Here is a 22,906-nt window from a genome sequence, read left to right on the forward strand (position 1 = left end):
ATAACGCAATTAAAAGCATTACGGACTTGGTGTTTTAGAAAAGTTTTACTTCAAGATGAAATTTTATGTTCAATGTTCTGCGTAGTCTCTTTTTCTTTCTATAGAATCTTGGTCATTTCTGTACAGTTGCCAAAAGTATCAGGAAATTGTAAAAAGATTTAAAAATGCAATTTGTTTTCTTCGAGATGATCACTCGCCTTTTCTCCTTACATCCCATAAAATAAACCAACGAGAATCACTCGTGAATGCCCCCCGTCATCATTCGAAGATCGGAAGTCTACACGGAAGATCGCAGCGAGCTGGTCTCAGAAGAATCTGCAAAGCTAAAAAGAAAAGACAAAAAGAGGAAGGAAAAAGAAAGAAAAGACGAAATTGTAAAGAAACACGCCTGGTCTCGAGGCGTGAAGCGTGAAATCGATATCTCGTGGGGTTCATCGAGTCCCAAACAGCCGGAACACGTTTTTCCGAATACCTGTTCGTCTCGAGCCAGCCAAACAGATAGACAAAGACACGCACCACGAATCGATCTACGTTTCGCGATATCGGCAATTGCAATGGTTTCGTTCCGCGTTTCTTTCGCCGACTTTTCCTTTCAGTTTGCCCGCGAACACCTTCCTTCTCTTTCCCTTCGATCGCTCCCTCCGCTTCCGGTATCTTCGATGGAAATTCGTTTTCTACCCTTTGCTACCTTCTCCTTCTGATTTTTTCTGTTCGTTTCTCTTACCACTCTATTGTGTTCTGTTGCTTCTATTTCTTTTTTTTTTCAGTTTTACAGTGAACTGTTTTTTGGAAAGTATAATGTCAACCGGATGGTGTCTTCGAAGTCGAGGTCGGTTATGAACCGCGATAAAGAGATGATATTTTATCGCGAGGCGGATGACAAGTTAGTCAATCGATCTTTGGTATTGATAGAATCTTTAGAAGTTTTTAAGTAACGAATAGGACACGCGTGGAGATGGAAGAATCTTTTGCATAACGACGAGCAAATGTAATATTTTTAGATGAATATTTTGCAACGACGAGCGTAGAACATGCGTTTGATTTTATAATTATAAGCCACCTTTTCGATAATGAAATAAGGATCGTGCTTCGAAGACGCCCTCGATCGGCCAACCTTTAGTTTGTATCGATAAGTTACCGAGTACCTCTTAAGCGAACGCGTGACATACCCCTGCTTTGTGTTTTATGATTTCTTTCTCGGCACGTTTTGTCTCTTTTCCCGATTTTCTTCAGTTTGTTCGAACAAGGAAACGGAGAACGAAGTCACGTACTACGGGAGAAAGAACGATCGGAGAAGAGAGAGAGAATCGAAACGGTCGCGCCGCACCGCTCTCGATGATTTTCGTCGTCTCACCCTTCCCTTAACTGCACCCCGGCGCGAAATAAATATCTGAATCGTTTCCTGGCGTCTCATTAGTTCTGCAATCTTTTCGTTCCTTTCTTTGCTGAAGATTCGCGTCGTAAATTTGATTCTTAAGCTTATTTAGAAATGAACACTTAGAGAATCGGACATTCCAAGTGTAATTTTGGAAATGTAAATACATGGAATTTTTGAAAGTCGAAAAACTCGAAAATTTCAGAAGTTGGAACTTTGAAAATCGTATTTGAAAATATGGCAACTTGGGAATACGAAAATTTCGAAACTCGAAAATTCCAGCGTTAGATTTCCAATATTTGAAAATTTTAAACTTCGGACGTTCGGAAATTTGAAATTTCGAGCGTTCGATAATTTGAAAATTCAAGAAAATTTGACTCGATCTTTAACTTTAATGCAAAGAAATCCAACTTTCACGCATGAAACGAAGGGCAAGGGAGGCGTCGAAAATCAAAGCGCGGGTGTGAGCGAGACGCGAAAGAAATTATAAGGCGAGGGTATACCGCGCTATGACGGAACGTCACCAACGCAAACTGATTTGAAGTTTAAACGCAAGGTGTGTGTCTATCGGTTTGGTTTTAGCCCTGAGCAACTGCTCTGAAAGCGGAGGCGAGCCGGAAGCCATGCTGGATATCCACCACCCAGGAACCGGTCTCGAGTCTCATCATCAACAGTTTCACAACTCATATGGTAATATCAAAATACATCACTTTAATATTTTACTTAAATTACACATCTTCCATCGTCAAATAGATAGACAGACAAATAAAAATATAACTATGTAGCTTATCCCAAAGAAACCTTCCCTCTTCGTCGAGGGTTCGATCTTTATATCGCAACAGAATTTTCCCTTCACCGCCAATGAGCCGATGACGAAAGTAGAAATACGTTTTATTTAAATAATTGGAAGAAAACGTAGGAATCATTTGTAATGTTTTTATCATAGCGCTTTAGAAGCTGCAAATTTCATAAAGAATAGATCATTGATTGAGAATTTTATTCTGACGTCCAATCACCTCTGAAACATAGCAATTATTCACAAAATCTTGTCCTCCTAAATATTTTTTATAAATCTAAAAGCTAGATAAACGATTACATCCTTAGCGTAGCCATTTTAAAGCCCTTTTAGACCGATCATTCAGCCATCTTAATAGTAGATTCTCGCGAATGCTTGATCCAGCGTTTTATCGGCTATTGATATCTTACGTCGCGTCGCGTCGCGTGGAATCGTGGGTGAAAGCTTTTGGGGAACCAAGGCATATCGTTCTCATCCTTTTCTTTTTATTTTTATTGCCTTTCCTTTTTTACTCAACATATGTATCATTCATACAGATTTTTCGGTCTAATCGATATTTCAAACGATCCTTGTCGCGTATAATCTCAGGGTAATCATTTAATAATTCGGCAGCTGATAAATTGGATCGTGAATTTTCGTTCTCTGAAAAAAAAAAAAAAAAAAAAAAAAGGGTAAGAATCAAACGAATGCTGTCCCGTTAGAAATTAACCAGTGTTATTTGGGTTTAGAACGAGCTGTCTGTTCGCTTTCGAATCAATTAAGGATACATAGATTTCTATATTCTAAATTTTATAATACATCTAACATTATTCATTTTTTCAATGAACTTATATTCCTTGTAATTCGTTTTAGCTATTGAAAATGTTAAAACTTTCTTTTCGTCATATCTCACGATAAATATAAATATTCCAAAAATTATGCAGGGTTTAATATTCCGATAGTCTGTGCATGATAAAAGTGAAAATATATATACATACAACCGTTCAAAAATGTTAGGATGGTCATTGTTTCGATTTCCAAATTGGAAAAAATTGAATATATAATAAAGATATAAAGATATGGGTATTTGCACGATAAAGAAAGTATGTATACGCTTCTATTATATTAATGTTTTTATTAAAACATGCGTGCAATTAAAAATTCGCAACGTACACGAAATGTCAAGGTACTGCAGAAGGTTGTACAGAAAAGGAGAACATTAAGATAAAAAGGAAAGCAAACTTCTAATTTCGAAAATATTTAAAATGACGGATGAATGATATATAGCTTTCTTTTTCTTTTTTTTTTTTTTTTTTTAAAGGAAAGAGCATTATTTCATTTTCATCATGAAATTGTTTGTATCATTCACAGTTTTATTATTATTGATGGAATCACTGTCAAAAATTGCCGGAGTAACACGTCTTCGTCTCGTGGATCTAATAACGAGTTCGCTATAGCAAAAAATTGCACTTTTAACGTTCAAAATTTCCATAAATTTGCGACGAAAATTATATGATCGGCGAAAGGAAAGAAAGAAATCGAGATTATATTCGGTAGATTGAAATATGCGCCAAAAATTCAAATTCGGAGAGGGGAGCGCGCGATTTCAAGCGACAGAAGGAAAATCCGCGTTATCTGGCACAATTGAATTAATTAATCGGCCCCCGTTTTCTATCGATCTAGTCGTCATCGAGGCGTTGTGAATAATGCGAAGCTCCGTTGGCCGTGCAGTATTTTGATCCCGCGAATCGCTCGAGTTCTTCGGATCCTCCCTGAAAATATCGTAATCGATCATGCCCGCTGAAAATTCTGACTGGTAGCCGCCATCGATCGATCTTCGATCAATCCTTTACTTATTAATTACGACTTATCAATTTACGAAAAATTCCACCAAAAAGAATTCGACATACATTTTTACATTTACTATTAACTAATTTAACTTTGCTGTTATTCTCGAATTTTTATATGTCAATTGCTTTCTAGTTTTGACAAAGAAAAAGATTTCAAGAAAATTTGAATATTTAAACAATTTTTTTAGCATATAATTGAAACGAGGAATATATCGAGGAGTATATCGATGATGATTATAATACGACAACAATAAGCTAACGAAAGTTTTTAACGATGGAAACGTACAACTAGGTTAAAAGTGATGCAAAACGCACAGCAAGATTAACCCTCTATAGCACTATTTAATTTGCAATGCACATGCCTCCATCGATCTTTATTTTTGAAATTTTATTTTATTTATCCTTTATTTAATTAAAATCCGTTTTATTTATATGTTATTCACCGTTTTAATCAAAGTAAGAACCCAAGGTCCATCGCGATCTTTATCTTTACGAGTAAGCAAAATTCCAGTTGTAGGGGGTTATAAATCTCAATATACGAACATTATCATCATCATTACCATCGCCATGGATTTAAACACTAATAATAAATCCATCTATACGATTCTCCACCTGCGCGTTTTGCAATCTAATCACCGATTCATCGTCTATGCCGTCATTTACTCCACTCAAAATCCAAATTCAGCTCCGTGCAACTAAAGAAATCTCGCAAAAAAAGAGCATCGTTCCCCGACGACCAATTCGAACTTTCATTTTTCCCTCTGTCGTTGTAATAGAGAACGATGCCAAAGAAAAGCACAGAAGAGGCCGACTCGGGGATGGGTAGAATAAAATCAGACTACCGGATACGGGCTCAAAAATCCAGCCTTCTCGTCGCAATTCGCGGAAGGAACGAGTCGGAGCTCGCTTCGATTCGGCTTGTAAGAAAGAGCCGAACGAATGAGAAAGTTTAACGTGCTCCTCTACCATGCCGAAGTTTAATTAGGTGCGCCTGCTGCCTCTCTGTGCTTTTGCGTGCGTGTGTGTGTGTGTGTGTGTATTGCACGCGAGCCGATACACCACGGATTGCCAGTCAGTATCGAGGGAAATGGACGCTCGACCGGTGCGGTGGATTCGCCGTCGGAAGAGGGTAGCCGGCTTAAAAGGACGGCTGCTGGGGGTGGCTCTCTCTGGCACACGTACGCACTGGTACACGTACATTACCGCGAAAAAGTTACTCCGATGACACACAAGCTTCGTTTCGGCTCGAGCTCGATGAATCGCCGGAGGTAGATTCGAAGTTTGTGTTTTTAACACTATAGCTAATACAGTGACCAAACTGATCGGTTGATAATTGAAATTTGATAGATTTAGAAAGGTACATTTGGAGGGATTTCAATGACTTTTGAATAAATGTTTGTTTTCTCCCTTGAACTACGTACAGCTTTAGTTTTACATTATTTTTCAAAAGCATCTGAACATTCGCTTATCGTGGACGAGATATATTTTAATTACAATATTAGGGGTAAATCGAACTGCGATCTGTGCACATTTTTGTAATGATACATTTCATACAAATGCATAAGCGTTCTTAATCCAATTATTAATTAAAAAAAAAAATTATTATGAAAGAGAGCTAAGTTCACTACATGCTAACATATCGCTTTATCCAAACCACCTCCAAATCTTACCCGCTAAACATGCCTCGCCCGTTTGCTTCGTATCCGATAACCTTTCCTCCATCCTGTATGACCACCATAATCATCGTCGTCTCCCTATACGCGAACTTTTGGCCGGCAATGTACCAGCGCGCGTTCGAGTGGCTAGATTCAAATGGACTGGTGCACACGTGTGCATCGAGGATGTACGTGGGCGATGGGGTGGTCCGGAGGCGGAGGATCACAGAAATGGACCGTTGCCTCGAGCACGAGTCGCTGCTATGTCACGAGGAGGCGGAAGAGGAGGAGGAGGTGGGAGGCGGAAGAGGAGGAGGGGGTGGGAGGCAGAAGCGGGGACGGAAGGGCTCGACTTTTGTACACGTCAGATTGAAATTTAGCGTAGGATTTGAATGAGGCGGCCGAAGAGTAGCGAGATTACCTTCCTCGTCCCGCTGCTTCGACGTGCCTCCTCGACGTTTTTCGTCCGACTTAGCCGTCGTTTCGACGCCGATCGATCCCTTGCCTTATACCACTCTCCCGATTCTCTATTTTCTCCATTTTCCCTTTTTTTTACAGCTTCTATCCGTGGCTGTCGTATTTTTTTATTTATCTTGGTGGAACGTTGGGATTAGAGACAAGTCGTCATTGGGAGCTGGAGATTCGTTTCCTTCGTTCGTCACCTTGTTGTTTCAGAGAATGGTGGAATTTTGTGAAACAGGGTATTTTGGTCTAGTTGGAGGTGGAAAGTTTTTTCTCCAACCAGTTTGTTAAGTGTTTTGTAGGGATAATTGGAGATATTTTACTTGGAAATAGAATATCCCACGTAAAAAGGATTAAGTCTGAATGGTTAGTTATTATGTTAAGTGCCACGCTACTTTAATGATTTCCACTTGTTAACCTTTTATTTATGATAAATATGACGATGCGCAAAATTCCAGTGCTTAACAGGCCGAAAAATCTCCGTGTGTTCATCGAACTGTTCACTGTATCTTGGAAAATCGCGCTTCGTGCGTTCCTCCTTCATTTACCAATCTCGTCAGACTCGACAGAAATTCGGTCAAACGTTTTCACTTCCATGACAGTAGCACAGAGAAACTGTCAGCCGATCGTCAAGCCTTCCAATCGTAAGGTACCGGTAAGTCATATCGGTAGAGCTCCTCGAACATATTCGCTCTGACTAATAATTAGTTGAGTGTTAATGAAGTTAATTGCTATCGCACGCGGTTGCTACCTAATTCGAGCTCGCTGCGAGATATCGTCGGGCATCGTTGACTAGTGTCAAACGCACGCCCCGAGCGTGTTGCTCACCGTGCGACCGCGAAAATTCCAACCCCTTCTGCCCTTTTTGCCGGTATGGTGATGCGAATACACGCGGAACAAATTTTTGGCATTTAGATAAACCGTCGTACGTTGAAATTCTTGTCTTTTCTTCACTGATTCGACATTTTTCGATCGTCGAAGAGGAGTTAATCTCAAGATGACAGTCTGCGCTCGAAGACGAGGACGCGGTGTACATAAAGTATTTAAACGTACATAAAAGATTGGTAATATTCTAACGTTAAAGTTCACCTTGCTTATCTTCGTCTAAATGAAAAGATTCGTGAGAATGCACTATCCAAGAGGATAAACGCTCTCTAAGCGGTGCGACCGAAGATCTCGAGAGTTTCCTAAACTTTCCACGAAATTTCATCGGTGTCGCGACTCTTTTAAACTGCGCCAATTAACGCGGTGTGTTTCGAGGCAAAGTTTCGTCGCCCGTGAGAGGAGAGAAGGGGCGGAAGTAAAGAGTTTAAGCGGCCCTTAATTCGCGGGGTCGATTGTACGAAGGACGACGTGGGAATCAGGACGGATGTCTGGCGAAAAGTTTCGGCGGAGGGACACTTGTCTAATCAGATCAATTTTTCGATAATGAAGCGTTGTTCCCTTTTGTATCCGCCGGGGTGGACACTCTACGTGGGGCGGCGGATCGGAAATCGAGGTGGGACGCCTCGTCTCTGTTTTAAAATGTGTCTCGAAAGTCGTTAATGCCTTTAGAGCCTCTTCGTGTTTCCTAGATATCCGATGACCGATAGGTATGAGGCTTCTGACTAAGGGTAGCTCCGAGGATACGGAGTAGACGGAATTCCCTTTTGTCTTCTTCGTTTTCTAACTTTTACTAAATGCTGTAGAAACAGTTCTTTCATTTACCTTCACAAATAAATCAAGATATATCTATTGTCATGTAATCTCTCCTTGAAACTCGGTTGTAATATAGACAGAACGCAGTTTACACATTTTTATTAAACGCTTTATATCTTTTAAATATTAGGTTACAGCATACGAAGTCATTGCTGTATCGATCTTTTATATTTCTCCTTTTTTATTATTTTTTTTTTTTTTTGTGCAACGATCAAGTCATATTTTTAATCAGATCGTAGTTCTATTTCAATGTAATTTATACAATAACAAACATTTTTACAATATCGTAGTTTAGAAGACACGGTATAGACGCGAGTAAAATATTGTATAAGATTGTCTCGATCCATATCTTTCATACTTAAAAAACTTTCCACTTTAGAATCTTGTTTTTAGCTTAACGACCTCGAAAGTTTTCTCATTTTACAGATATTCCTGTCTTAGTTTGATCATCGATGCGAACCTTACAAAAATTTCGACGAATTTTATTAAATTATGCTTCACGTAACATTTAAACTTTCTTTCTATATTTTTACCTTTCACTGGAACTGTAATCGCGAATGATTCCGTTCAATCGAAGAAAATAGCAGTATTCCGTCTCTCGGCGCGCATCTCTCTATAATACGAGGAACAAACGTCCCAGGGAAGATATCAGTGATTTTTCACGCAAAGGGGAGGCGACTTACCTCGCGGCCCACTAAATAAATGCGGTGGAAGCTCTTCGAATCAATCTTAAACCGTGCTCGCGGATTGCTTCGACGACGTTCGAGGGTTTAAGTGAGTTTGAACGACGCCCCCCCCCTCCCCCGATTTCCCAACCCTTCCCACGACTTTCGTAACCATGAACGCGGGTACGTGTGAAATATTATTGCGACATTTATCTCGCCGACACGGAGGCATTTCCGAGCAGAGATTCCAGGAGCGTAGAATTTTCTACAACGTGCCCCGGAATCTTCGATCAACTTCTTCGAGTATTTACGGAGATGGTAGAAACTTGAAAGGTGCACACCAAACGCATCTAGATTAAATCTATACGATATGTCCAACTTTTAAAGAAACATCTGTGGAAAAAATATTGTTTGGTAATTCTTTGTTCGTCTGTGAAATTATATTAAGTTAAGAACAGAAAGTAACAGAACGTAGTTAACTGTTTTCGAGATTGGATGGGACTTTTTGTAAACGTTCTTTTACAAGCCTCGCCTATGCGTCTAAATAGATTAGTCGCTATTTCGTACTATTCTTAGTTAATTATAATACAACTTTAAACAAGATTATCTTACCGTGTTAGAAATCTGGTTATTTTGTTCTACGCGATCATTCATTTTACAAGGAAGCGCTCCATTCAAACAGCCCGATACATTTCCCGCTATTTCGTCGGAACTTGGAAAATTGACAGTCGTTATTGGACACGTGGAAACGGATACTCGATAGGCGAGCAGGGTCGGTCGAATTATTTAGTTACGTTGATTACAGAATGGCCGCGTTAAGGTCGGTCGAAAATGCGCGCTGATTAGACGGCTTTGTTATCGACGTTTCGAACGCTCGATTAACTGCGCTTCGACGCTCGAAAAGTTCGCATCGTGAAAATTGCACGACGCCCAATTGCCCAGCTGCCTTTTTAACACCCGGAGTATATCCCATGGAAACTTCTTTGTTTCTCTTTCCGTGTTCGATATAACACCTTTGATACTTCTCTCTCTGTCTCCCTCGATATTCTGACGGATCAGCGTATTCAAAAGGATGAGTTTAATTTATCGATCTGATTATCGGTACGATCATTCGTTCAAGATCGATTTACTTCGTTCTATTATTTGCTAACCACGAGATGAATTTCACTAAATTATGCACCACGCAGCAGCTTCTCGCGTGTCTTAATCATGAGCAGACGTCGATGTTGATTGACACCCTCGTTCGATTGATCAGTCTCGTGAATTCTCTATTTGGTTCTTCGGAGACTAAATGGTAAAAGAACGATCGCTGTTGCTGCAAATTCGTTGAATCGGAAGGTTCCAAAGTAAAAAATTAATCGAAGCAGAAGATTCTACACAGACATGTAAATATTTGAAATATAACTGAAGCGAAGATAAGGTTTCTAAAATAGGAAAGTTTGATTTTTATGGAGATTCTGAAATCACAAAATTTCAATTAACGTTGGTAGCAGAAACTTAATAGTTGAAATCAGACGAATCAACGTGACTGAAAATCGTTACTCGAGGAACTTAAAGAGGCAAATGGAAGGCAGAAGGAAATGATTCGTGGAGGCAGAGCAAGTATCGCGAGCGTAGGGTAGAAAATTCCGTGTAAGTAGGTAGAACCAAATAAGACAAAGTTGTAGAGGGTTGAGTGGGGTGGTGTACGAGCTGGGGTAGACGGGGATGGTGCGATCTAACGGCGGCGACGTAGTTGCTTCTACCGAGTAGTTGTGTAACGGAGGCCACAGGGACGGCGACACGGAGGATCGGAGGGTGCTGGCGGGGGTGGTGGTGCCTTTGTAACGGCGCGGGGCACCGTGCATGTAACGAGTTTCCAATAATGGCTCAGCTGCGTTACGCCATTGGCCGCTAGTTTCGTTGCCGGCACACAAGTCGAACCAAGAAACCTTACCGTCCACCCTGTCCCCTCGACAACCCTCTCTGAATCTTCGATCTTTCGCGATTTCAGCACTTTGCACGACTTTTCGACCGTTTCCTTCTCCCTCTCTTTTATATTTTTCCTCTATATCATGGTTGTAGGTCGTACTACGGCCGATCTCACTCTCGTTCGCTCTCTTCCTCGTTGCTCTCGCATTGTCTGTTTATTAAATTTGTTTAAACGAGCCAAGAATTTCAAGGAGAAGTTTGCTGTTAAACGTTCGATTTAAAACGTCGATTCGGTCCGATTGGTGTTTTTCAGCGCCGAAGCGGCGATTCCTTCCAATTAGGAGTTATAATTTTTGTTCTGCAGTCGAGTTCCAGGATCCCGAGCCACCAGCCCTCTTTTCATACTCGCTTCCTTTCAGACCTCGGCCACCCTCGACTCTTTCACCTGCCTTATTAGACGGCAGTCTTTTCTTTACTTGACGATTCTTCCCCGGCCGTTGCTTCTAACCGGCAATTTTCTTCCTCGATCTTTCAACCCCTTTTCGAACTAGCTTCGACGTAACTTCGGCGTCGATAGATCTTTTCCGCCCTCTCTCTCTTTCCTACCTTCATTTCACCGGCCATTCCTCCGTCTTTTCCTTCATCGAATTCCGTGGTTCGATTCAATCCACTATTTTCGTTTGTTGGCAACCTTCTCCCCCTCTTTCTCTCTCTCTACGTTCTATTTCGATCTTGACGAGTCGATCGTGTTCCTCTCGCGACTTAATTACCCCATTTTCTTTCTTTCTACCAAGGATTCTCGTATTGTACGGAATTTTTCCGTTTCGGCTCTTTGATCCTTTTGTATGTTCGTTTCCTCCATCGCGACTTTCGTCGAGTTCCTAGACTGGTCTCCGCACTCTCACTTCCGTTCTCCAGTTGCTGCTAGTTTGGATCTAGACACGCGCCGCAGAGAGTTACGGTTGTTTAAATGGTTCCACCGTTCCTCGATCGATTTTGTGACTCGAGTGCATGGTACACACGCTGTTCTCTTAGCTTGGAGCAACTGGACGCAACGATGCGGCTAATTTTCGACAGCAGACTGGTCTTTGACTTCGACGTAAAATCGCCCTACACGGGTTGTCGCAATGTAGCAGAGTTTGGAAACGATCAGTCGTTTATAATGACGTTGGCCGATTCTTACGTGGGATCATCGAAGGCGACTCCTTTGAAGTCGCTAAAGTATAACTTGTCGAGTAAATCCCGTAGAATTTTAACATCAAACTATTTTAATAGAGTTTTAATACAATAACAAACTTATTGACAAAGTGTAGGTTATATAACTTTTCGTAAGATTGTAAGGAAACATTAGATTGTTCCAGCATGGGTTGGATGTAACGTGGGTGGAAAGAAATTTTCATGGAATCGTCCGAGTAAAATTTATCGAGTATAGAATTATAACGTATATTGAACATTGCGAGAGAGATCTGGTCTACAACTGTTCCAACGAATTTCAAGGAAATTTACAATTTACAAGGGCGCGAATTAGAATTTTTTTTATCAAAATACGCTTCTTGAGCTTCGATTCTTCACAATTCCAGTATCGAATCCGAAAAGTTCGTCTCAGGTAGCCATGCAATTGCATTACCGCATTTTCAAGCTAAGAGACCGCTAATCGTTCTCTTCTAGCTTCAAAATCCCTCCCGAACCCAGCTGCGTCCGATGGACCGAAACGAGACCGCTCCGTCTCGAACGGAGAACAATGTTCCTCCGGTTTCCGCGGCTAGGAGCCTCTACTTTGTCGCCGCGGAACGTTCGGTCATTGATTTACGATGTTGATTTATTAACCAACCGCTTCTCTGTTCTCTCCATCCGTTGCTGTGTTCTTCCTTGCCTGCACGTAGCCATCGTAGTCTCGATGCTGGAGATCCTCTGGTCTCGAAACGATCCTATCGTTTCATTTCCTATCGGCGGTTAGCGTTACGCTATTATTTCGTTCCGCGCGGTAATTGCACGGTCATCGTGCAACATTCGACCGGGCGAAATTATCGGTGCTCGCACAATAAAGAAGAGGCCGAGGAGAGGGAGCTATAGCAGTAGACAGACCGTAGCAGAGATTACACGGTGAATAGAAGCTATCTGCTATCGCTGCTCGTCGCTGCTCGCAGTGTCTCCAACGAATAATATGTATACATATATATGGTTGGAAAGGCAATTACCGATCGCACAATGCCTCGATTCGTTGGTAGCCGAATCGTATGCGGGAAAGAAGCCGATGCAACCTCTCCATATCTTCGACGGTTTCCACGTCGATGGTGAAACGGCCTCGACAGACCCCGCTCTGGAACAATTCGAGGAACGTCTCCAGGAAACGATGAAACGGATTATCGACTCTCATCGTTGGTAGGTGGGTACTTGTCGCACGAAGGCAACCGCACGCGACAACAATAACAACAAGAATAAGAGAGGAAAGGACGGAGCAGAGCAGAAAGCAGTCAGCACGAAACGAACCAAATTCATGCATCCCAGGCTTTTAACGAGTACCGAGTGCCGTGGCTCGCTACGTACGGGATTTCTTGGCCGACTTTCACGGCTATTATAAGCTCGAGTATTTTCATTATACATTTTTTTTCTTCCTCTTTCTCTACGGCCACTTCGCATTGATACGCCTCCCTCTCTGTTCGCCGCTCCATCCTCGATGGATCCCTTTTCCACCCTACCGATACAGCGTCGCGGATCGACGTAACGATCCACTTATGGAAAATGCCACGGCAGAAGAAGAAAAGCTCTTGTCGCTTCTACTCGGACATCAGACCATCCCGATCACCTCCTCCTCCTCCTCCTCCTCTCTCTCTCTCTCTCTCTCCTTTTTCTTTTACCTTTCTGCTTCTCTTCCTTCCTCTCTCTCTTCTCTTCCTCTTTCTCTCTCTCCTTCCATCTCCGTCGTATTCTCTCTATTCCGCCTTTTTTTCGGAGAGAATCCTCTTAGTGCTCTGGTGGCTGGTCGTCCTCTATACTATCGAATACCGTCCCGGTTTATAAAATCGCGCCTGTCCTCTGCATTTACATAGATTGCCCACTTTGTCCTCCTTCTTCGACTTCTTACACCCTGCTGGTTGCTTTCGTTTCATTCCTTGATCGTGATAATTTTTCATTGCGTGGAAAATGGCCGAAATTTGAGAATATAGATATAATTTGAACTAATGTAATAGCATTTGGAATCGGGAAATCGTATTAAGTTGAAACAAAAGGGCTCTTGCGACTACGAATTATCTTTCTCCGATACATTTTTCCATCGAAACATGATGTGTTGATTGAGAAAGATAGATAGATAGATAGATAGATAGATAGATAGATAGATAGAGAGAGAGAGAGAGAGAGAGAGAGAGTTGGAGAGAGAAGCGAGGTAAAGAGAGACGGCAGCGTAGCCAGGCCGTCGTAACGGGAGCATCCGACCACCAATTAATTAGCCAGTTAATTAAACATTTAGACGCCGCTGGCGGTCGCCTAAAATTTAATTCGGCCATTAATTAATGCAGCCGCGGCGCGCGGGCGGCGTTCGAACGGAGCTGCGACCAGCTCGACTGGGGTGTAAGGGGGTGGTAACGGTGGGCGGTTGGGGGATGGGAGGAGGACAAGCTGGAAAATGCATTATTACCGAGGCTTGGTTCTCAGGTATTCATATTCGGACAAAACCGATAGAGAGCTCGCGCTTATCGGCGAATTTTTCTAGCTGGCACGCTTAACGAGGAAGGGAGAGTTCCGATAACACCGTGTATCGGACGAAGGCCTACATAGGGGGGGGGGGGCGATACGCCGAAATGGGAAGGGTAGAAAAAAATATTAAGCGAATAAAAAGCAAAGGAAAAAAGAAAGGAAGAAAAGCGGGAAACAGGGAAAAAGAGTCAGAGAGTGGCAAACGAAAAAGAAGGAACTCATTAACGGGGTCCAAGCCGAGAGGGATTCGTTTCGTTTGGGGACGGTAGGTGGAAGGGGGCGGGGAGATGGGGTGGAGGTGGAGGGGGCGACAAGCACATGTGCGCATAATGATCTCCGGCTATAGCCAGGTTATGTCGGCCGCGGGCCGAAAGGTTGCCTTTAATTAGCATAACTACCGCGTACCAACGTTAGCCAGAACGTAGCCTGGCCTAGCCGGCTGGTTGGCTGGCTCTGGCTCTCTGGCTCTGGTATGGTGGTAATATGCGCCCCGACTAGTCCTTGAGTTATTGCCTGATCAATAATCTATATGTAGCCAGCAACAGTAGCGTACACCGTACCGCTACACACCGTAGGGCGAACTACTACCGCCGCCACCGCCGTTTCTGTCCACGTAAAGCCGAGGCTCCGTGCGCTCTCGCAGCCTCCGCGGCACTCTAAGCTTCTACCGATGAATATTGCAGCTGGGGTATCGCTCTTCGCCGATAAATCTTCCGCTCCTACCGTGCAAAACAAACGAACGGAATGAAAAAAATATATATATGTATATATCTATATACGTATATACCTATATGTGTATCTATATACGTATATATTGTATTACATAATGTGTGTGTGTGTGTGTGTGTGTGCGTGATGGAGAGTATATGCATACGCGGTGTATACTATCTACAAACATGAAGGGATAGGAGGAAGGGAGAAAAAGAAGTCGGGTAAGGGTTAGAGGACCAATAGAGAGGGTGGCCAAAAACAGAACTGGGCTAACTTCCGGTCCGCGACTGGAATAAGCATTAAGAGGTAGTAGGGGTACACTGGCTCGTATCCGTGTATACATATTACTTCCCACCCGTTTTCGCTCCTACGTTCGCAGTGGGAGCATAACAATGCTCTCTTTCTTTTTCCCTTTCTTTCTTCCTTTCTTTTTTCTTGCTGTTTTATTTCTGGCTCGGTTCCTCTCTTCCTCGCCTCCTGTCCTTCGTAGAAATGGAATGGAAAAATGCATCCAACCGCCACGCCGGTTGAATGTATCGCAGAATTTTTTCGGCCGGGTTATATCGGGACTCGCCGTCGATTTTTCTGCTCCTGGCAGCCTGCTCACTGGATGAAGATTACGTGCACTCGTAGGGGTGGGAGGGGATGGAAGAAGGTTTTCTGCTAGTTTACGTCCGGAACGGTTCGCGGAGACGGGTCGAATCGGTTGATGTTGCCGATTCTATTATGTATCAGCGCTCGTGGCAATACCTCCTGCTAAGATTTTCAATCGCATTGTTTAAACATTTGTTTGTTTAAATATTAGTATATTCTTCCTGTACTTTATTCACAGAACTCTTCAAATCAGTAAATTTGACTGATAATCAACTTACGGGAAAGAATTTACAAGCATTTTATCGTGTCTGATTCGAGAATTTATTTGTATCGACAGGTATACATTTGTTTGTATACGAATTATGTATGAAAAATAATAGAAAAATATTGTAACTAACTTATAAATCAAAGGAAAGCAAAGAGAAAAAAAGAGAAATTGAATCGAGTAATTAACAATGTACAGTAGATGTATTTTAGTATTAATAGCTAATGTATAGTGTAAAATATTAATATTAGTACTTTTCATATAAACTTTCCGCGATTGTATTCGAGTCAGGTTACTTGGAACGCGATAGAATCAGTAGAAACGATCTACCCTGTCGACGATCGAAATCGCGACGCGACGGTGTGTTACGCGGATTATGGTCTGACCTATATCGGCTATTTCTACTTCCACTTAGCCCGGCAGTTTCGATATTCGGACGCCTAACTCGTAACGAAATACTGCTCCACTGTGTACTTACGCGAATTATCGTTATTGTAGTATTAATTTCTAGAACGTCGTTAATATACTTCTACCGAGAAGGTCTGAACGAAGCTCGATACGCGGTGTAATCTTTTTATGTTTTCAGTCAAAGTCGTAGTCTAGTCGTACATTGAATAACAATTGTTTTTTTCGATTTTCAAGATATTTGAATCAAAAGAGAAGGAAAGGAAAGTGGGCAGATTCAGAAGTAACGTCGATTTTCGTGTCACCCTAATTCGATATCGATTCGAGCAGGAGCCGTTTCGCGAGCAAGCTCGTCAATTCGGTGTTCGACGTCACTCGAGCTCGTCAATTCGCGTCACCGTCCGCCGAAATCGATTCCATCGAGTCCGCGAGCCTCTTAATTACCACAATAATCATAAATAATGATTGCGACGCGAGTTACCGCTACACCATTCACGTGCTACTCCGATATTTCAGTATTGACGCACGAAATACTAAACAGAGAATCGTGAAGACTCTGGCGGACAATAAAATGGGAGAAAAATCTGGGCCACCGTTGAGAGGTTCGCACGAACCTCCCAGTGGCCCCGAAACGTCGCGGTTAATCTGATTATGCGCTAATTACTCGTTACGCCATGAAACTTATCATTGGATTTACGTTACGGAGCGCGCACGTTGAATATTTCACAACAGGTCGGTCATAACGCAGTCGTTTTCAGAGATCGACTTCTCGACGGGTTTAAACGGCAGACCTGAATCTCTAACGTCCGATTAGATAAAGAAATTTCGGTTGAAGAGTTCCGATAACAAATTTTATATTGGAATGTTGCTTTATCAAATAAAACTTTAACCGTACATAGTTTTTCAAAACAACGTATTATGTAGTTAATAAAGTAGTTTTCTAGTGATTCGATGCATTTTTTCATCGATTTCATTTCTACGAACTTTATTATTACAGGCTTATAAGAGTTATTGGTTTTAATATAATGCTTTCAAAATAATTTATGCATAGTAAGTTATCTATTACATACTATTCACCAAATGCTAGATTTATATTCATAATTTTCACAGCACTTTTCCTAAATCTAAACTAATATTAGAACATTACATAAATATTTTAATTATTCGTCAGTTGCTAATGAGATTTCGATATTTTTGATACAAACCTTTTTAACGTTTGATATACATAATTTAACTTTTTCAGAATCGATTGTTCGATGGGGTTGGGAAAAAGAATAGTTTCTTCGTCAATTATTGAAACACATTTTTCTTGATCTTATGTGCAAGGTAAAATGGATGGATTTATCAGCGAAATTTGGATCAGTTTTATCGAACACAAATACGCTTTTCGATGAATTAGTTAATAATATTGTAAAGTACACAATGTTGTTTATACGCGTCGAGCGTGAAAGGGTTAAAGCGAATTTCCTTCTTAATGAGATTAATGATTGACGTTGTCGCAAAAATTTAGCGTCTAATATTGGCCCGGCGAATTCTGATTTTTGGGAATGTAATACTTTGAACGAGAGTAGGTTTAGCGTTGACGTGTTTCCGAAATTTTTATTTTTTAAAATCGCATCTCCTTCCTTTTTCTCCTTTTATTGTTACAGGTAATGGAACGGGGTAGTGCTCTTGCTATTCTTTCTATTAGAAATAATCGAACTCGGTAATTCCTCGGCATTCTTTCCGCCACGGGGAATCGATTTTGGCATTCACGGTATTGTTTCCATTAAGGGCACTCAAACTTGCTATCTCCACGGCGTTCCTTCGATATTCACCTCGATAATCGCACACTGCCTCCCATTAGAAATGATCAAACCCACTGTTGCTTTCTCTGTACATTTTTTCTTCTTTTTATATTAAAAACAATCAACTAACTCTACCGTAACGAGCCTTCTAGGAAAAAAGTCTAGTCAATTGTTCGTTCCATCTATTTCGGGAGGAATGAGAAGCCGAACATCAGTGAAACGGTTACAATTCGAATTTTCTAACGAAAAAGTAGAAACCGGAAGAGTGATGTCCTCTGGAAGAATTCGTGTGTTCCAAGGTTCACTCACCCTGGATCGACGCGTTATCGTCATCCTTCGATTCCTCACGTGTACGTGTAGTCGCAAGGCGGGGGTGAACAGCGAGGGGGTAGAAATGAGAGGAAAATAGAGACGGAAAAAGGGCGAAATAGGGGAAGGGACAACGATAACGAGGAGGACAGAAACGAAAGAATACGGAGTTTGAGTTGAGTATGGGTAAGGGTGAGATAGGGGAGGGGGGACTGGCGAATTGGGGTGCTATCGAGAATTCCTTGCATTTCGTAGCCAGAGTGTACCGGTGGCTACTAATTTCGAGGACGACCAGGTATAGAGAGACGTCGTGGTGGCCTGCGACGCGTTCGAGGAAAAAACGAATAGGTTGGGGGAGGGGACGAGCGATTGGAAGCGGATGGGGGGTTGGGGATGGGAAAGGCGCGGGAATGAGGCAGAGGGAGAAACGAACGAGACCGATTGCGCGAGAAGGCGAGAAAGAGGGAGGCGGAGAAACGAAGAAAGAAAGGGTGGTAGGGCCAGAGGGGGGTGGAAGAAGCAAGAGGGAAAAAGAAAGCCACCGAGCGACCAGTCCGGTTCTGGTTCGACGCAGTTCGGTTCGGTTCCTAGCCAGTAAGCGGTAGATTAAAGAGAAATGGCTACACGTTCATATTGATTTTTGTCCTCAGTTCGCGGGTGGATACGAGAGAGGGTGAGGGTGGCTGGTCGAGGCTGACGGTGAAGCGAGCTCACTCAGGAGGAGGAGGAGGAGGAGGTGGAGAAAGAGGTAGAGGACGAGAAGGAAGGAGACGGAGGAGGTCTGTACGCGGGAGAAAGACAGACTCTATCCTCCGGTTGTCGTTCTCTTTCCCTTTCTCGTCTCTCCCTTTCCACCCTCTTCTTGTTCCTCTTTCTCTTCGTACCTCTACATATATCTCTCTGGCCTCTTTCTCTTTCTCTTCCCTCGTCCTTCCCCTGTTTCGTCGCTGTTCGTCGTCGTCGTCGTCGTCGTTGTCTCTCTCTCTCTCTCTCTTTCTCTCTCTGTCTCTGTCTCTCTGTCTCTGTCTCTGTCTCTCTCTTCCCCTACTTGCCATCGCGTCTCACCCTCTGCAACCCGTGTTTCCCTTCATACACCCCTTGTCCTCCTCTCGATCGAGACTAGAGGCCTTTCTCTGTCGTTTGCGCGAGTCTCTCTCTCTCTCTCTCGCTTCTCTCGTGCCACCCTTCCCGCGGCTCTCCGGCTTCCTCTCTGGCCTCTTCCTCCTCCTCCCAGCGGCTTCTCATCCTACGCTCTTCAAGCCCCGTCGCCCCCGCGCTTGCCTGTCCGCCCCCGCGCGCCTCCCACGTCCCTCCAGCCGGCGCAGGCCGTGGTGCCCGCTATTCGAAGCCCTCCTTTTCTTTCTCGCCGCATTCACTGCTCCCGGACTCCATCCTTGTCCCCGTTCCATCCGACGCGGTCTGTCAGTCGGCGGAGGGTTGCCACCCCCGCCGGCTGAAAACTCGTCAAAAAATATACATTCCACGACGGCCGGCAATACGTCGATGCTTGTAACCGAACGCGTACCGAACGTCGACTGGAAACGGAGACGGATGGAGAGAGAGGGAAGACTAGAGGGAAGAACGAAAGAGAAAGAAAGATAGAAAGGGACACAGGGTATAGGGGTAGGGGTGAACAACGGAGAGGGAACCCGGAAGGATTGATAAAAAAGAGAGAAAAAACAAGAAATAGAGGAAAAGAGGGAAGGGGAACGGACTGATAACGATGCAAATTTTCCAGGTATCTGCCTCCTAGGGAACACTGGGCTCGCGGTTATTCCGCTCGGGGGATGCGGCAAATGAAGTTGAGAACGTTCGCCGGTTGTCTAGTAGGGGGTGGTCGAACGAGAGACCCGATTAGCCGCGTTCCCCGTGTGTCGTTCAATGGCATCGTTGCTTTCGTGGACACCATACGATCGTGATCAACCCGTTTTTCGAATATCATTAAAGAACGTTGGATAATAGGTCACGAGTGGAAAGAAGAACTCGCCCCAGAAGGTCGTTAAGAGTCTTTTTCAAAAGTTGTCGAAATTTCGTATTCTATCTGTAATTCTATCGGTCTCTAATCGAAGATCGCCTTCTTATTTCTGGAACTGTGCTCGTCGATGCTCGAGGGTAGTTTTCTTGTACCCTCATGAATTCCTTAATGAATCTTACCATAGTCGTGCTGAATTCTTAAAGTCGATCCGTTTTCTAGTCTGACGGTCTTACCGCCCGGGTTTTCTATTTACGGAATCAGGTTGAGCGATCGCGGAGAGGGGGGCGGGAGAGGCGGTTTTTCACGTCCATGAGGTGCCATGAGATAAACAATTAACCGCGTGCGGCGAGCATCGTTAGCTTCCTCCGTTCGCGATTTCATTGTATTTTCCCAGCTGTTGAACGATCGCAACGCCTGAAACGACGCCCCGAGCGGGATTAGAATCCGGCTGCTTTCCCATTGAATTTTTTCACCCTCCTTCGCCATTCGATATGCTTATGAAAAAAAGGAAAAGGTGTCTTTTTAGATGCACGTTGATCCTCGCGTTCAAAGCGTTAGTTTTTCTAATCCTCTCTTTTTAGAGGTAACTCTGACGAATAGACTTTAAGCTACATCGCTTGTTTGATTGTTTCCGAAAATATTCGTATTATGTTTGACAATCGATATTCCTGAAAAAATGTCTTCTCCACCAGCATCTTCTCAATATTTAAAACTAACTGGCAATCGAGGTTGATACATCGTGGTTTTAAAACATACTAGAGGCGATTATCGCATTCCGTGGCACGCTAATTTTGTAATATACCGTTTGTTATACAAATCACAAAATTGTTTGGTAATTTGGTTCCTTTTTGAAGTTAAAATATTAAACGGCTTGAATAGAAAGTTCCGAATGAGCTGTCGGTGACCCACGTGCTATTACTGAAGAATATTTTGGACATATGGTTAGATTTTCGATAGATTTTATTATCCAACGATAGAACGAGGATCATTGTGTCGAGATATGCGAACAACTCGAATCGATTTACGCCTGGCAGCGAGTTCTGTCGCCCATAAATACAATTCGACCGACCTTGCGGTTTGCATTCTAACTCCGGCCGCGGCTGCGGCTAACGTAATTATTGCACCGACTCGGAAATTGCACGTATGGAAAATCAGGTTTAGATTCGGTCCATCCAACAATTCATCGTCATCCGGTCGAAATCGTTCTTCGCTCTTGCGTTCGATTTTTCCTTCTCGCTAATTTTATGCTTCATCCACGTTTACTTCGATCGAGAAATGAAAAGAGTGAAGTAGTTAGCAGATCATGAAGCGTACACGGTGTTAGCGAAGTGCACAAGATCGACGTGTACGAAGAGTAGAAATTCGTTCATCACCCATCGAACGTTTGAATTCGAAAGAATCCCCGGGAAAATCGTTGCAGGAGGAAACGGTGTTTGAGGATCGCCGATAGGAGCTCGCGAGAGAGAAGCACGAATCTACCGACCAACCAACCGACCCAACGTACAGACGAACGAACGAACGAACGAACGAACGAACGAACAAATGGAAATAAAAAAAGAAGAGGAAGAAGAAAAAAAGAAAATATCACACGAATATAATTCTAGCGGGCTGAAAGAGAACTGGGAGGTAGGCAGTAGGGTTGGGCGAGGCTGCGGGGCAGAAATAATTTCTTCCTTCGACGCAACTTCGACGGGGACGAACGGACGAAGAGAAGAGGGCTGGCAGTCTCCTCTGGCGGAACTTGACAAATTTTCAATAAGATCGCTAATTGGCCGGTTATTTCATCCTCCGCGAAAAAGAATTCAGTGACGCCGGACTTGGTCTCCTCGCCACCCCCTCCTGGCCAACCCACCAACGTCCTCCACCTCCAGCACCCACCGCCTCTTCCTCTTTCCTTTTTCTACTCCCTTCAGCCCGCTCCCGCCGCCGCTGGCCCGATATTCCCGCTCATATCCCCCGGCTATCAATGTATAGCCGCGTTATCGATCGGGTCCGGCTTTCATTTTTTGCTTATTTGACTTTTCGGCCCGGGCTTTCGTCCGTTCGTTAGCTCTTCTTCGAGGGCCATCGAACGACGCCCCACCGCAAATAATTTTCCAGATAAGCCAGCGCGAGCCGTTGCGAGCCGCGCCGGGCCCGGCCGGAAATTTTTTCGATCCTTCCCGCCATCAGCGTTCGGAGACAGCTGCACTAGCATAGGTTTATTTCCAAATTTTCTGCTTACGACGATTGTCTTTGGCTTTTCAATATTCTTCGGAAGAACGTGAATGTAGTTCAGGGTTAGTCAATCGGTTGGGAATGGTCAGAATCAAGTTCGAGATTTTATATCGCCCCTATGTTATTTCCATTAAAAACTATATCCTCAATTAACGCCAATTAATATTTTTTAATTAAATTTTACAAGACCTGTTTAAATTACAAACATTAAGTTACATTTCATTCCAAACAGTAATTGATACCTTTGGATCACGTGTGTCAGGTTCTAAATTTTCGACACCTCAAGCTATATAGTAATGATGAGTGACGATAGATAGTGAATTTGATGAAATAATATCATGTGACAATTATAACCGATTAATTACATTCGCAAATTTTCCACGCAACAAAAAATGTCTCATCCGTAAATATTCATTTGAGTGTATTCGAAATTCTCGAAGCTGCCGATCTATATTACTCGCAGATACCGAAAAGGACCCAATCTCGCAATCTCGAAATCGAAAAACCATCGCCGAACCGACACCAAAATTATTCACCGTCGAAGTGTGCCTTCGAG

At 43.1% G+C, this 22,906-nt stretch overlaps 1 protein-coding gene across 4 annotated transcripts in view; it reads left to right on the forward strand.

Annotated features, from left to right (window-relative positions):
* LOC139996150 (uncharacterized) overlaps nt 1-22,906 on the forward strand; it is an 86,512-nt gene that overhangs the window by 17,346 nt on the left and 46,260 nt on the right. For 2 of the 4 annotated variants that reach the window (XM_072020307.1, XM_072020305.1), the window contains exon 2: nt 1,958-2,065. The exons of the other annotated variants lie outside the window; for them this stretch is intronic. In XM_072020307.1, the coding sequence (XP_071876408.1) occupies nt 1,958-2,065 (108 nt within the window). The remainder of the gene's footprint in view (nt 1-1,957; nt 2,066-22,906) is intronic. 4 annotated transcript variants of the gene reach the window in all.

The sequence above is a fragment of the Bombus fervidus genome, chromosome 17 (assembly GCF_041682495.2).
Source record: "Bombus fervidus isolate BK054 chromosome 17, iyBomFerv1, whole genome shotgun sequence".
NCBI classification, from domain to species: domain Eukaryota; kingdom Metazoa; phylum Arthropoda; class Insecta; order Hymenoptera; family Apidae; genus Bombus; species Bombus fervidus.